Raw genomic sequence first — 15,656 nt, forward strand, 5'->3', positions numbered from 1 at the left:
GTCCCTCTCTCTTCCTCCCTCCCTCCCTCCTACTTTATGTTGTCCCTCTCATCTCTACCTTCTCTTCCTGACTCCTTCTTAATTCTTCCTCTTCCTCTCTATCCTTCTTTACCACGTCCCTTCCCTGTCTGTCTATCTATCCTCCCTTTGTATTCCCATCTCTAGGCTCCTCCTGGATTAAAGAAGAACCTGCTGAGAACGTATGAGTCCTGGACTCCAGAGCAAATCAGCAAAGGTATTCTACAAATGCTCTGTATTTCATCAGGGGATGCCCTGTTTCTTCTGAAGTCATTTTTCTAGTTGCTTCAGATTTGCTCACTGTTATTCCAAGCCATGATGCAAATGTTAAAGAAAATGTCAAAATCAGTGGATATGTCTCCGTTTTTTTTAGAATTTGTTCTTTGAATTTGTTTTCTTTTCAAGGGATAGTTCACATTTTTGGACATAAAGTGATCTTGAATGCATATTACTGTTGCTCACGTTACCAGTCCATGGGCAGAGAAATCTCAGCAAGCTTGCAACACAAAGCTCAAAAGAGTTTCAACAACAGAATACAGAATCTGAAGCATTGTAATTATTGCACAGTGTTCCTCTCTTTGTTGTCTTTTGTTTGATTAATAATTTTAAAAAATGAAAGTCCACTAATGATTGATTGTTGTAGTTTGTTTTGGTAGTGATGCTGACGTTAATTGTTTTCGTGTAGGAGGTATACTGGCTAGAGCCCAGTCTCTCTTCTGCTTGGCCTGGTTCCATGCTGTCTGCCAAGAGAGACGCAACTACATACCACAGGTAAAATATACAATCACATCAATATATACCCGAGTGGTCCTAGTTCTACAATTTCATCTCAGAAAAACAAAACAGAACTGCTACAAGCCTGTTGGTAGTTTTTACTTGGAGAACCCAAAGATGTGTCCCAAACGCACATCAACACTTAATTATATAATGCATAATATTTACATAATATTTCTACCCTGGGTTATCACAGGTACATAGTTACTGAAAATAACATGTTCACAGCACACTTCTATATACAACACATCTATGCAAATGCATGATTTGTTTATTTCCTGGCCCAAAACTCACTGGCAGTCTGCGAGTGTTTGCGTGTGTGTATGGCTATGTGTGTGTGTTTGTGTACACTAAGAATATAAGCCTTTATTTCAAACTTGCTAGCTGGTCAGCACATACATACAGAATTTAGATTAGCCCCCACATTGGTGAGTTTTATAGAGCAGTCTCTTCACTTGATATTTTGTAGGCACAATGTTTATAGACCAAAAGGGTTTGCTATGTCAAGTTCAATAACAATACAGGAGCCAGAGACAAATTTCCCTCTAGTCACTGAATTTACAAAATATGTTTTCCAGCTTAGAATATAATAGAAACCTTATGATGGCAAACACTGTCAAAAGATTTTACAAAGGAGATATATTATATGCGTCAACTGAAAGTAGATTTCATTGACCCCAGTGCATGTGATGGTAGTAACAACTCTATTATTTAATTTAAAGTGTAACTCAGCTTTAACAGTTTCACAGCAGCTCTAAATAAATAAAAATGGTGTATTTTATCAGTGTCAGAATCAACTCCGAATGTTTAGGGGCACAGCATTTCCTCGTTTGAACTGCAGCTCCGATGATAAATCATCTCTACATAACAAGAGAGAGAGTATAAAGAATGACATCATTTGCAAATACCAGACTATTTATTTTCTCAGTTGAAACCCAAGGCAGTGATGAATCAGCACCAAATAAATAACAAATCGAAAAACATTGAAGGAAATGATGCTGAACAATAGCTAGAATTATTGGGCTATTGGGACCCTTCTGGCCAAAAGATCATAGTTACTGTGAATAAGCAGCTGTGATTCACCAAAGAAATTGTATTATTTTTGGTAGAGTCAAAATCTTCAGTCAATAATGAAATTCATCAAAAGTGAAGATTTTGATTTATCACTGACACATAATGAATCACTATATAGATATGCAGTATTTTAGAGATTGTTTCAAAATACCTAATGCAGCAGCCATGACCCTTTAAGGTAGAACCAGACTGGGTTTCTCTGCCTCATCATTTACTGTATGACACATTTATTTACCCTCACTGTGCCTCTTCCTTTCTTGGTAAGAATCATAGCGGTAAGCCGTGATAATGTGTAGTGAGTAACAAAGGGCTTGTTTTTTTTTACATATGTAACTTCTTCAGTTTCACATGTCTGGTGTGCATTTTATAGTTAGGCTACACTCAAATCAAGCATATTTGTAGCGATTCAGTTGAACACTTCTGGCAAATATTGACATTTCATAGCTAGTAGGTACATGTGCTTCAAAGATCTGACATAACAAGATTCAATGAAAATCCATCTTGAGTAATAATCACATTGTGATGATCCCTCGGGTGTTCTTACAAGATATCTCAGAGAAAAGAACACACTTAAGATGTAAGTCCCACGAATAATACGTCTTTGAGTATCTGGCTTTTGTTTATGAGGGCTGGTTTGCTTGTGGTTTAGCAGTGTGAGCTAAAACTAATCATATTCAAAAATGCAGCAAAGTAAAAGATTTGAACACAGAAAGAAGATGCGATTTCACCTTTAATGACTTGATACTTGCTGATACTTAAACAGTCACTTTTACAATTAGGTAGCATGCCAGTGTGCAGCACAGTCATTGATGCACAGGAACTCATTTGTCTCTGTTTGTACTGCAGTGATGCATCAGAGTAGCCTGTCTAATCAAATAATAAGATATGTCTGCAGTTAAAGCAGGAAGGTATCTCTTTTTCTTCCGACCAACAGTGAACTCATTACTGATAAACCCAAACACTAGGGAAAACTGTAGCAAAGAACATGTTTTTTGTAAATAAATTACTGCAACTTTTACACATTTTTTTCCTACTCCTTTAGACTTGGTCCCAATAGTCCCCCTTAACCATTTCCCTCATTTCAGAATTGTTTGGTAAAAAAAAGAATTGATTGCCCTATTGGAGAATGTAAACCTACATAGCTAACAGTATTCCTGTGTCTTGTTGGTCTCTTGGGCGTCTGTCTCTCCATTTCTCCTTCCTCAAATTCTCCCACATTGCTCTGCTGACTTGTATTTTCCTTAATTTCCATTTTACTGGCCACTGCCGCATTTTCTCTCTCTCACACACTCCTCTTCTCTCTCAGTCACTATATCTCTGGTAAGTGTTTTCATTTGAGATGGTAATGTTGTTTCTCATCCAAGAACATGATCACCTAATTATTGAAACAGTCACAGCTCCTTTCGTCCACTCCAACATCACTTACTCCCTTCTTGCTTCATCTACTGTCCTCCCTCCTCCTCTCATTTATTCTCTGCTGCTTCTCTCCCTGTTTTCCTCCTCTTTACATGCCTGTGCAGAAAACCACTTCATTTAAAAAGACAGAGGAATAGACTTGGGAGAGAAATTGAAAGTGAGATGCAAAGGAGGGGAAAGAGAGGTTATGTGATCATTGCAGCTGCAGCAGAAGAAAGATATAAGTTTTCATTTGATGGCCATAGGAAATCAAAATGAGTGGCCAATTATGTCTGGTAAACACACAACTAGGTTGCACACTTTCTGAAATGCTCACAAAACAACTGAAAACATACACACACAATCAATGAACACAGTCACCATTATTAGACTCATACATTGGATCATTCACAGAATAAACATCCGTCGCTCTGCACATAAAACAAATGCACAATCTGCAGTCTCACTCAGACACGTGTGAGCACATTTATCAAATGCAGTAGAAACATGCCCCGACACAATCTGTGAATACACAGTCAAGCACAAAAATTACTGAAGATACAACAACATACCCTTAATCTTTGAAGGAATTACTGAACATGCCTACACAGTTTTCCTCCACCCCTCACTCCATCCACCTACAGCATCAGCGGGCAGATTACAACTGCTGATTGGATAGCCGGGAAGTGCAATAAGCACACACTCACAAACTCAGACTGCCCTCACACTCAATTATGTTTTGACACTTCTGTGTGTTTTTTCTGAGTTGGTCAATGTTGTGATACTGTGTGTGCTAAAGTGCGTGTTTTTTGTGCATGTGTGCGCATATGTGTTTTCTGATTACAGACGACTTGTTTTGGGGGGGTTTTTTCTCCCTGAGGCTTCAGTGCTAATGCCTTGACTCTCTATGCTCGTGTGCTTGCATACATGGGCCTGTCTTTGTATGAACAAAAACTGGACTGGTGTTAATTCTGTTACTCAGTGCTATTTTTAAGGGGGTTTTGCTTATGACTAGATTGTTGCAGGATAGAGAATGATTGTAATCACACTAAGTTTGAGTCATTGGAGAAAGTGATAGTAAATGTATGTGAATGTTTAGCTTAAGTGGTTTTAATAGTCTCAATCATTGCTAAAACACAATAGATATTCACCCTGAAAAGAATAGCCACAAGAGAAATTTCATTTGATTGAAAGATATTGATTTACAACACAGACTGTACTGAATAGCATACTGCTGTCTTTACTTTCTTGGGTTTGTATATTGCATCTCTTTTTTAGAAAAATGTAGCAGCCATCGTGATTATGACTATACTCACATAGAGTAGTTAGAAGATTAAAAAGTAACACAAAAGTGTGCACATTTTGAATGCCGTTTGGATGTTTGAATTGTTTGGATGACAAATTCTGACAGTAGTCCATTACATAAGTTCTATAGGCAGTTAAATAAATAATCTTTGTACTTATTCCCCCACCTCTCTGCTTTATCCAGGGCTGGACTCAGTTCTATGAGTTTTCTTTGTCAGACCTCCGTGCTGGCTTTGAGATCATCGACAGGCTTTTTGAAGGTAAGAGGGCTGGTATCAAAGATCACAATGCAGTGGACACCTCTGCTCTGTTGTTCTGCTCTGCAACACACATGGTAATGTGAACTGGAATCTAAGGGGTCTTTGATCACGATTACGTCTTTAATTTACCCCTGATAAAGCATGATCTGGACAACTCTGAATTTGCATTTCAATGCATTGTGTTTATATGTGCACATTTGCCCTTTGATGTGTCTCCCTGGCTTTCTGTATGTGTGTGTGTGTGTGTGTGCACGTCAGCACAACATTAGTGTTCTTTTGTCTTTTGTCCACTCTTTACACATGTTTATAGCTTTCCTTTTGTTTCTGTGTGTCCTCATATCTTTAAGGTGGTAAAACCTTCCAGTGGGAGTTTGTCCACGGCCTGTTGGAGAGTGCCATCTATGGCGGACGCATCGACAACCCCTCTGACCTCAACATCTTACGCTCCTACCTGGAGCAGTTCTTCTCTGCACGTCTCCTCTCCTCTGCCCTCTCAGCTGGACAGAGAAAAAGCAGAGGAGGAACACGCTTCTTTCCGCCTCAGATCAGCCTCCCGAACTCTTGCTCCATATTGGTGGGTAGACAGGATGGTGTAACATAAACAGTTGGCAATCAAAGCACACATTTTAATTCAAAGTTGCAGGTATAGCTGCTGTATATAGGGCTGCAGTCCTACTGTAATATCTTCTATATATGTTCAAGAAATGAATTCTTGCTACAGAAAAATGTTAAAAGAAGCACTTCTTCCTTCTTCTGAACTTTAAAGCCTAAGCTGCACTTAAGTGTAAGCACATCCTAACGGACACAGGTGCATTGACAAAGAAGCAAAAACAATCCAAACAAAGGGTACTGAATTAATGCTCTTAGGCTTTTCACTGACCAGATTTACTATTCATGGTTTGGTCAATATTGAAGTATTATTAGTCTATGTTGTGTTAGCATAATCTTAATTGGGTTAAAGCAGCCGTCACAAATAAATCCCATAAGTTACACTCTATTTCTATTGCATTGCAGTCAATTTACATTCTAGAAATACAGCTTAGTATGCAAAAAAATAAGTGGGCATACTATGCCCAAAACATGTTTATTACAGAGTTCTATTAGAATAAAGTAGTGTAATGCAGAGCCATTGAGAGGAAAGAAAGTCAATATGGAAATCTACACTTTGATTTACCCGATCTATTTGTACAATTTAAAGGCTAGGTGTAAGTGGGAGTTCAGTTTGAGTAATTTAGGCCTTTCAAGTTGTGCCAAATAGGTTATATAAGTCATACAAACAACACACCTAATTAAGGACAGCATAGCATTATTTGTCCTACACTCCCACGTACCAAATCCAACTAGCATGCCACACGTAGTATTTTTCAATTATGTAGCATGTGTTGCTTAGAAATGCTAAAATGTTGTCTTATGTCTTATGTGCTGACATTTTCTCTCTGACTATTCGTGCATGCGGGTGCATTTCTGTGTGTATGACCTGTATGTGTCTGTGTGTCTTCCCAGGACTACCGCAGTGTAATAGACAATCTCCCAGAGGATGACAGGCCTGCATTCTTTGGTCTGCCTGCCAACATAGAGAGATCCTCTCAGAGAATCATCAGCTCCCAGGTGCACCCCACACACAGAAACACACACGCACACACGCACACAGCCACCTGCACATTCCCTCAAACACACAGACAACCACAGTCTCTATCTCTGCCTCAGACATGCATAAATACAAGCACAAAAGCACACACAAACACACACCTTTAAAGTGGCCCCTATTAAAACTAGATCAGCTCTTTTGATCAAGTCCTCCCCTTGGATAAATGACAATATTCGCTCACTAAAGAGAAACTGTAGGAGACTCGATCGCCTGTGGAAATCCATCCGACTACACATCCACTATCTTTATGTAAAAGAACTTTTAATGTCTTTCAATAATGTGGTAAAGGATGCCAGAGCTACCTACTTCTCTAATCTTGTGTCTAACAATCTGAGCAATCCCAAAGTCTTATTTGACACTATTAGTAATATTGTTACTCCTGCATTACCTGCTGTTGCGATTTTTTCAAGTGAGGAATGTAACAAATCTCTTTCTTTCTTTGTGGGCAAGATTAATGACATCAGATCAAACATTTTCCCCTCACCTTCCCCCTCTATCTTGTGCTCCTCTCAGCCTTCAATCCTGGAGAGTTTTTCTCCAATAACAGTCCAAGATCTTACTAACTTGGATAACTGTATGAAAACTTCCTCTTGCCCCCTTGACATCTTGCCAACATTTCTGTTTAAAAATGTCATTTTCTCTGTTGGCCCTGCCGTGCTCTCCAAAATCAACAACTCTCTACCTGACTGTGTCCTTCTGATTCAACCACTTCTCAAAAAATCAAAGCTTGGTCCTTCTCTACCCCACAATTACAGGTCCATCTCCAAGTTGACTTTTGTAGCTAAAATTTTAGAAAAAGTGGTTGCTAAGCAGTTTCAGTCTGGCTTCCGCTGGTTGCACTCAATAGAAACAGCTCTTCTCAGAGTATCGATTGATATCTTGATGCATGGTGATGCTGGAGAATGTTCAGTGTTGGTGCTGTTGGATCTCTGTGCAGCTTTTGATACTCTGGACCACATTATCTTGGTTGAGACACATGGGCAGTGGGTGGGTATCTCTGGGGGGTGATGTAACGGGACAGAGTGCACAGTGAACTCATATTTCTCCATTTTGAACTCACATTTCTCCATTTTGCCTCTTCAGGTTAGGCTAACCTATTGTTGCTAACTTTGGAGCTAACCCCATTCATTTTTCCAGCACGTGGGGAAAAAACAGACCTGACATTTTTGCATTTATTTACTGACACACTGGAGTCTGTACTGTACATTTATTGCCAGACTGAGAACTTACCGCTAACCTTTTCCTCCACTCCACTCGCATCCACGTCACTTTCCTGCTGCTCTTTCCCACTCGCACTAGGTTGGGCGAGTTCAAAGTTGTGAAAAGTTCACAGGTAATTTGCTAGTCTGTCCCTCCTGCCGCAGGAAACTATGGATTAATCCTGGAAGGCTGTTGATGTAGCACTTTTCTTCTTCAGAAAGTAACAGAGATTAGTCGACCAATGAGAATTTAGTCGGATGAGAGCATATCGACCAACTAATCGACCAGTCGACCAGGAGACTACAGCCCTAATATTTATAGATAAGCACACTAACTACTACTATTACTAACTAACATATGCACACACACACACACACATACAAGAACACACACAAACAAATGCATCAATGCACATGCATTTTTTATGCTCCCAAATACACATACATGCCAAAACACTCTCATTGGTTCATTCTCTCACTGTCTTTCACTTTCACACAAAATCACAGTTATACATTTACTCACATTTCTTGCCAGAAATGTATACAAAACAAACAAAAAGATGTAGGATCTCATGAAAAAAAATGAGTTTCGAGTTCTAGTGGCTGAACTCTCACCCACCACAGTAGTGCTTGGGTTTAATCCCTAATAGTGCTATCAGTGCCTTGGTCATGTGTGCTATTAAGGTGCCTATAAGATTCACAGCAAAGCAGATTTTTGCATTTTATCATTTTATTTGCACAAATTTGACAGTTGGAAGGTTTTTGCAGTCTGTGTATATTTGCTTCAAACAGCCAATACGCTGACAGTACAGATGTTTGCTTTAGAGCATGCATTGACTCTGTGGATGTACTGTATGTGCGTGGATTTTGCATGTTTGACAGCTCCAATTCACACTGATTCAAAAATTTTAAAAATCTAGAGTAGAGTAATATACAACATTGCTAGACATCAAACTACGAGAAGGCACACAATGTAGATACTGGTGTTTTCCAGCTTCTGGAGATTAAACAAAGCACTACTCAGTAGGTCAGGTCAAAGAAGTTATTTCAGTTTTATCAATCCATACTCTGTGTATGTGCGTCTCAGTGTGTGAGTTAATACATTTGGAGGACCTAAACCCACCATGATTCCGGAGACAGCAGTCCTTGAAGAGTTTATTTTAGAGTCAGGACTTTAGTTTAAGATTGAAGAATTATACCAGGCAGCCATCTGTTTCCATTTATTTCACTACAAAATGAAATTCACCTTGCAAAGACATGAAACTTGGTTTAGATAGGTAATCCATCACAGTGTATATCATGTCTGCTTTTATTGCGTTCAAGGTTATGTTATCATTGTCTGTTATTGCATTTGTAAGTATAGATTGGTTTTAAAAAGCCTACACAGCAGCAATAATGTAATTTTTACAAAGAGTACAATGTTCAACAGTCTGCGGTATTACTGACCAAAAGGCTGAGGTTAGACATGTAGGTATGAAGGTTGGGGCAGAGTTTCTCAACCTTGAGTTTCGTTGACGTTTTGTTTACGGTATATTTCTGTTTGAAAAAATGGAGAAATGTCACTTTTTCAGCTCTATATAATCAAATTTTAGTGCCCACCATGCTCTTCTAAATATATTATAAAATATACCATGCTGCAGAACTACATTACAACTCTGGCACTCAGGCTAGAACTGGCTATGGGACATTGGATTTGTAGAAAGGGAATGAATGTAAAATTAACAAAAGTTTGCTAAGACAAGTTTATGTGTGTGTGTGCGTGTGCATAAATAGGGTTATTTTTTTGCCTGCCTGTCTGTTTGTACTTTGAGTAAATGACGCTTTCAATGACAACACATTTGAGGTTGCAAATGGTCTGCGGTATCTATGCTCATGTGGTCATAAATAATTATCATCTGTGAGTGTGCGTTCACATGCAGATGTGTTTGTGTGTGTATTTGTTGATGGTCCCTGCAAATTCTGATGTAATTCAACGCAACACAGTCTCACACATACACCGAATGTGTTCTTTCACTCATGTAGTGTGTGTGTGTGTGTAAGAGCAAGAGACAAAGGCCCTGTTTACACCATTAACATGCATCTTGAATCATCTGATCTCAAGTGGACAGCTCTAAGTACAGGTGTGAACACACCCAAGACACACTGAGGACGCATTGAGATCTAATTGCTCAGACCACATTCGGAGATGGTCTCGGCCGCATGTGGCCACATTCTTTCAGCAGTGTGAACGCAACGCATCCTGGGCCACATTAAAGGACGGCCTAGTAAACCGACGTCCTCTATTTTCCAGTAGACTAGGCACGGGAAGGTCATTGCTGCCTCCTGGTCCTTGAACCCTCCATCCAAAGCTGTTTTCAACTTGTTTGATAACTGAATAAACAAATGCATTATTTTGTTTTTTAAGTTTTTTTCATGTGAATTAAAAAAGTCAGAATTCACTTCCCATTTTTTCCCGTTCCCCTAACCCGTTTTCATCTTCAAATCTGCAATTGTATTAGAAATTAAACCAAAACCAGAAAATAACTTGTTTTTCACTTGTCTGTCTAAAATAATATTTCAGAAGCTAAACGTTTGATTCTGTTTCCCCTGGATAGTTTCCTCTGTTGATAACTACAGTTTTTAGGTTTGCTTTAGTTGTGCTGCTCGACATAATGAGCTCAGGATTTATCAAGAGGGCGGCTGCTTTACTCCAAACAGTTTCACTGTATGAACATGGACTGTGTGTGTATGTAACAACTGACTTTATGTATGCATAGAAGAACACAGAACATTAATTACCATTAGATACTGACCGATGCTGTCGGCGTGTTGGGAGATTTAAATAATCAATGAAGTTAGGCTGCTGTGCCTCATGTGTAATGCACACAGCATCAGCACAGACACAGTTGTGGTGAGATGGCTGCATATAACTATATAACTATATCTGTTATATATGCATGTTCAGACCCGGTGCTAGAGCAAATCAATAGGACGGGCATTTGATTTTCGTAAGGGGGAACACATTGTATATTTGTTTATCCTGTTATTAAATAAGTTGAACACAGCTTTGGACGGAGGGTACACGGACCCCCCGGTCCTCCCGCCGACAACAACGCATTTAGTCTTTGCAAATGGAAATGATACGTGTTTAATTGCATATAGAGACGCAGGTGGATACGCATGTTAATGCCAAGTGTGAACAGACGTACTTAGAGCCGTCCACATGTGATCGGATCACCCAAGACACATGTTAATGCCAGGTGTAAACAGGCCAAAGAGAGGGTGATTGCACCAAAAGGAAATAGTTAGTGATAGAATCATAAGGAAAAGATGGAAAGAAGAAAAAAGAGAGACAAGAAAGGTGTGTGGCTGCATTGCTCTTCTTTTTTCTCTTTTAACTGTTTTTTTTTTCATGATTCACACTTGAATGGTACAAACATATACTGTACTCTGTCATGTACAGTATAATTAAATCTCCCAGATCTCTCAGCTTTGGAACTTCACACACCTTTTCATAGAACTAGACTACAAACTGAAAAGAAAGGACAGGATGGACAGAGTGTGATGTTTTGGATGTTTTTGTGCTTGTATGCATCCTTCTGTATGTAATTATCCCTGGCAAATACACTGAAACCATGCAGGACCATTACAGCTTGTAGGTACAGTCCCCATGTGGGTGTTAAAGCATTTAAGTCCATTCATACTGTCAGTGTGGTCAGCTGATCACTGGAACCACCAACCTAGTTTAATTCACACAACTCCCACAAGGCCACTTGCGTGTGTGTGTGTGTGTGTGTGTGTGTGTGTGTGTGTGTGTGTGTGTGTGTGTGTGTGTGTTTCTATGTCTTTCTCCTCCCATCTCCCACTACATGTCATTAACCCCCCCACCACTATGTCATTATCTCCCCCTACTGTCATTTATCACTGTTACTTTCATGCTCTCTCTCTCTCTCCCTCTCTCTCTCTTTCTCTTTGTTCTCTTAATTTTTGCCCTCTCCTCTCCCTGAAGACCCTTGACACTGTCTGTGGGTTGGGCATCTAACCACACACACACACACACACATACACACACACAGAACAGGGCCTGTACACTGAAGAGTGCCGTCAGTGGTTTTGCATGTGAATGGGCCTGCTCACCATCATTTTAAAATACACACATAAGCTAAGTGTAAATGACCTAACATGGGTGAAGAAGGGTCCCAAATGTTGAGAATTCCCTCGGTCTCTGGTCAGCAATTAGGCTCAACCACCATAAAATATGAAAGTTAAAGCTTTTGTCAAGGGACAAAATATATTTGGTGGAGGGCAGAATTTGGCCCATGAGCCACCAGATGCCAACCTGTAGGGCAGTGGTTCTCAAAGTGGACCAAGGGTCCTTAAGAGGGTTCCAGGGGGTCCCCAGCAAAAAGGGGAATTATTCATTTTCACTATAATTCCATCTGTAAGAAACACAATGACAGAATGATTATTTTGGTCATGGGGTTCATAGACTTTCTGTAATAAAACATTGAAAAGCAAAAAATGTATCAGATGGTGGACCCTGGGACAAAATCTTATCTCAAATGGGGGTCCGTGGTCTAATTTTTGTCAGTTTAGGGGTCCTTGATTTGAAAAAGTTTGAGAACCACTGCTGTAGGGATTAGCAAGTGAAAATGAGAAAATAACTTAGCTCCTATCTTGTATTGTCATAGTATGAAAAGCTCAGGTGGAAACCAAAGCAGCTAAATGAAATTCCACAATCAGTAATTCAATTATTTACAGCTGTGCTTTTCCTACTGTGACATGTCAAAATGTCTTCAGGGAACCAGGCCTATTATATGTCTCGGTATTACAGGATTCGTATTTATGTTTGCATGCAAAGTTCTACTCAGTAGATGTCTATATTGAACATCATCCTGACAAAGATCACGAGGAATAGTCCCCTGATAAAAACACTGAGCCACAATCCTGGATTACACTGAATTAAAGTGAAAGCTTTAACTAAATTGACTGCACATTGAATGATTAAACTGAGGTTCCTTTGCACGTAGACATTGTCTAGTAACTTTTTCTTCCCAGTTGGCTGGAAATGCAATTGCTGTCAGGTAGACATTGTTTGAGATAAGGATAAATCTGAATATATTTAAATCCAAATATATTTGAATTCCAATATATTTCAAATCTCCATCCTCACCTGCTCTTATTTTTACTGCTGTCAGGCTAAAGTTCTAGATTAGCTATCTGTATTTTTTATCCCTCCCTCCTTGTCCTCTCCCTCTCTTTCTCACTCTCTCTCCTTCTCTCTCTCTCTTTCATACAAACACACACACACACACAAACACACATGTGCACACACACACGCACACATATATACCCACACTTTTCCTCCTGAGCTGAGAAGATAAAGCAGGTGTTAGTAAAGAGTTCTCCTGGACCAAATGAAAGCCATTTATCAGACACTCTGCCTTCCTCACAACACACACATGCACAGAAACTCACACAACCGCACAAACACACATACTGAGTCTAGATAAAAGCACTATCTGGGACTCTAAGCCTGAAGCTAAGCATGCTTGATTAGGTGTGTAAGGAGCTGTTAGGAGATATATTTGGGGTTTGGCCTTTTTTCACTTGTAATATCCCAGGACCTGAAACAGTGTTGTCTGTCAGTGGAGAGTGTAGCCACCATATATCTTGATGACATCTTATTATAGTTTTTTAAGAGAGAACAGTGATTATGTTTTAAATCAAACATGGCCATTGGGTAAAAATAGCAGAAGTGTATATTTAGTCTATTCACATTTTTACTCAAGGTGGTTTGGTTTAATAAATAACACACACACTTTTTTATCTATGTAGCAAAGGTCTTTACCAGCAACCATACACCTGCTTCTAATTATATGAATGAAGTTGGAAGTAACATGGCCCTTCTTTTATTTATTTGACGCCTTTTATAATGACCTCTTTGTCTCATAAACAAATGCAACATCAGATTACTAATTCAAGAAATTGGTGTGTCTGTGCCAGTTCTACAACACCTTTGCTTAATTGATTAATTTGTTTTATGTTTATCATTGATTGACTCACAGGTGATTTCTCAACTGCGTGTCCTGAGCCGCTCAGTAGCAACAGGGTCAAAGTTTGACAGGGAGCTCTGGTCAAATGGGCTTTCACCCATCCTCAACTTGTGGAAGAAACTCAACCAGGTTAGTTCTTTTTTTTTTTTTTTTTCAGTTCAGCTTTCCATCTGTTCATTTTCCCTTTCCTAAACTGCAAAATCACACCACTTCTACTACTTTATCTTTGGCAATAATCAAACCTTTTTCTTCTATGCTTTTTCCTTTTTTTCTGTAAAACATACTGCAAAAGTGGTCCTGTAATTGTTGCGTTAAAATTCATTTTGATCAACTTGTCTCTCCTTATCTGGCTCTGGCTCTTAACATTATGCTCTTAACCTTATGCTGGGAATCACAGGAATACTTGTGTTAAGATGTCTGTAATTTTCACATCACTGAAATGAGCCTTTCTTTTGTTGTTGAAATCTAAAATGATGCATATTTTATACCACTTTGTCATCAATATTTATTATTTAGTAATGAAATAGTTTAAAAAAACATTTTTTTTTTTTATTCCTGTCAAGCGGTGACAATTCTATGTTTGTCTTTATTTGTGTGCAAAATCATGTTTTACATTGCAGCAGCAACTAGTCTAAATTAAAAGCTTTGAAAGCTAATTGGAAATGAGTAGTTTAATTGAGGACTGTGTGTGATAACCACTGGCTTGCCTGGTCAGGCAGCGCTGCTGTGTGTGGTTGCTTGGAGACCGGCACCTTTTCAAATCAAAAGGACATCTACCTCCACATTTAATAATTTAGCCACCATATTCCTGTTCTCTCTCTCTCGGCCTCCTTTTTATTCACTCTCATGCTGTAAATCACCCATGCTCTCTCTCTCTTTTTCTCTCATTTGCTCCTATGCCTTACTCTCTCTCTATCTCTCTTTATCTATCTATCCATCTCTCACTCTTTTCAGGCAGAGTTGTTTTGTACTTACTGAGAGAGGAATGATTGACTGTGTTAATTGTTGCCATTCTATTACCAGCTAGCTTTCTATAGATCACAATCTACCTCTAACTGCTTTCAATTATGTAACTGGCCTTTTGTCGTTAGTGAACCCTTGGTGTTCGACCATCAGTGAATGCGTGCTCCCTGATGTGTTACTTGAATGCACATGCTTGCACATGTACTTTATTTGTGTGTGTGTGTGTTTACAGATATGTATGTATTTATTTTGATAAATCTTTATGTAGTATGGATCTTCTGGATCAAGTGGAGGAGCAAGAGATAGCAGCAAATGTTTATTTAGCTGTTAAGTCATATTTTTAAACTGAGACGATAGCAGACCTGTAGACCTGTAGAGTCCCATCCTATCAGCTTTTTTCCCCTCATTGTTTCACTTATCTCTCTCTCCATCCCACAGTCCCACCATCCCTCTCTCCCTCCCTTTCTCTCCTCTGCCTCTCACTGAATAGACGCAATGGAAACAAAATAGGGTGCAGGTACAGACTTTGTTGTCTGCAGCATAATACTACGAAATATCAGCATCTGTGGTGGTTTTCAGTTTGTGTTTGTACACAAATAAAAACATGAATACTTAGTGTACTTACAGTAGATATTGTAAACCAAGAGTCCCCCTGGTTTGCTCTTCAAAGACATAGAAATGATTTTCTATTTGGTTATATCTTGTAATTGTGTAAGAACCAAGAAAGAAATAATTTATATTATGTATGTAGAGCTGAGGAAACCCACAGGGAACACTGAGAAGATATACCAATTGAAGAAATAATTTAAAAGAGTAGAGATGGCATGCTAATGAACAGCAGCAGTTACAAAATGTACTGTACATTTTTCTTTTAATAATATTATGTCTGTGCCGCTGTGTAGCAGCCAATGTGAATAGACTGGTTGATGTAGTGCTAACTGTGTTGCAGTGATAAGAGGGACATAAAGCAATGCCAGGACAATTG

At 39.1% G+C, this 15,656-nt stretch overlaps 1 protein-coding gene across 5 annotated transcripts in view; it reads left to right on the forward strand.

Moving 5' to 3' along the window:
- Positions 1 to 15,656, forward strand: part of dync2h1 (dynein cytoplasmic 2 heavy chain 1) — a 127,804-nt gene that overhangs the window by 100,117 nt on the left and 12,031 nt on the right. For all 5 annotated transcript variants that reach the window (XM_067594554.1, XM_067594555.1, XM_067594556.1 and 2 more), the window contains 6 exons: positions 166 to 235; positions 704 to 789; positions 4,751 to 4,826; positions 5,174 to 5,400; positions 6,330 to 6,434; positions 13,721 to 13,837. In XM_067594554.1, the coding sequence (XP_067450655.1) occupies positions 166 to 235; positions 704 to 789; positions 4,751 to 4,826; positions 5,174 to 5,400; positions 6,330 to 6,434; positions 13,721 to 13,837 (681 nt within the window). The remainder of the gene's footprint in view (positions 1 to 165; positions 236 to 703; positions 790 to 4,750; positions 4,827 to 5,173; positions 5,401 to 6,329; positions 6,435 to 13,720; positions 13,838 to 15,656) is intronic.

The sequence above is a fragment of the Thunnus thynnus genome, chromosome 7 (assembly GCF_963924715.1).
Source record: "Thunnus thynnus chromosome 7, fThuThy2.1, whole genome shotgun sequence".
NCBI classification, from domain to species: domain Eukaryota; kingdom Metazoa; phylum Chordata; class Actinopteri; order Scombriformes; family Scombridae; genus Thunnus; species Thunnus thynnus.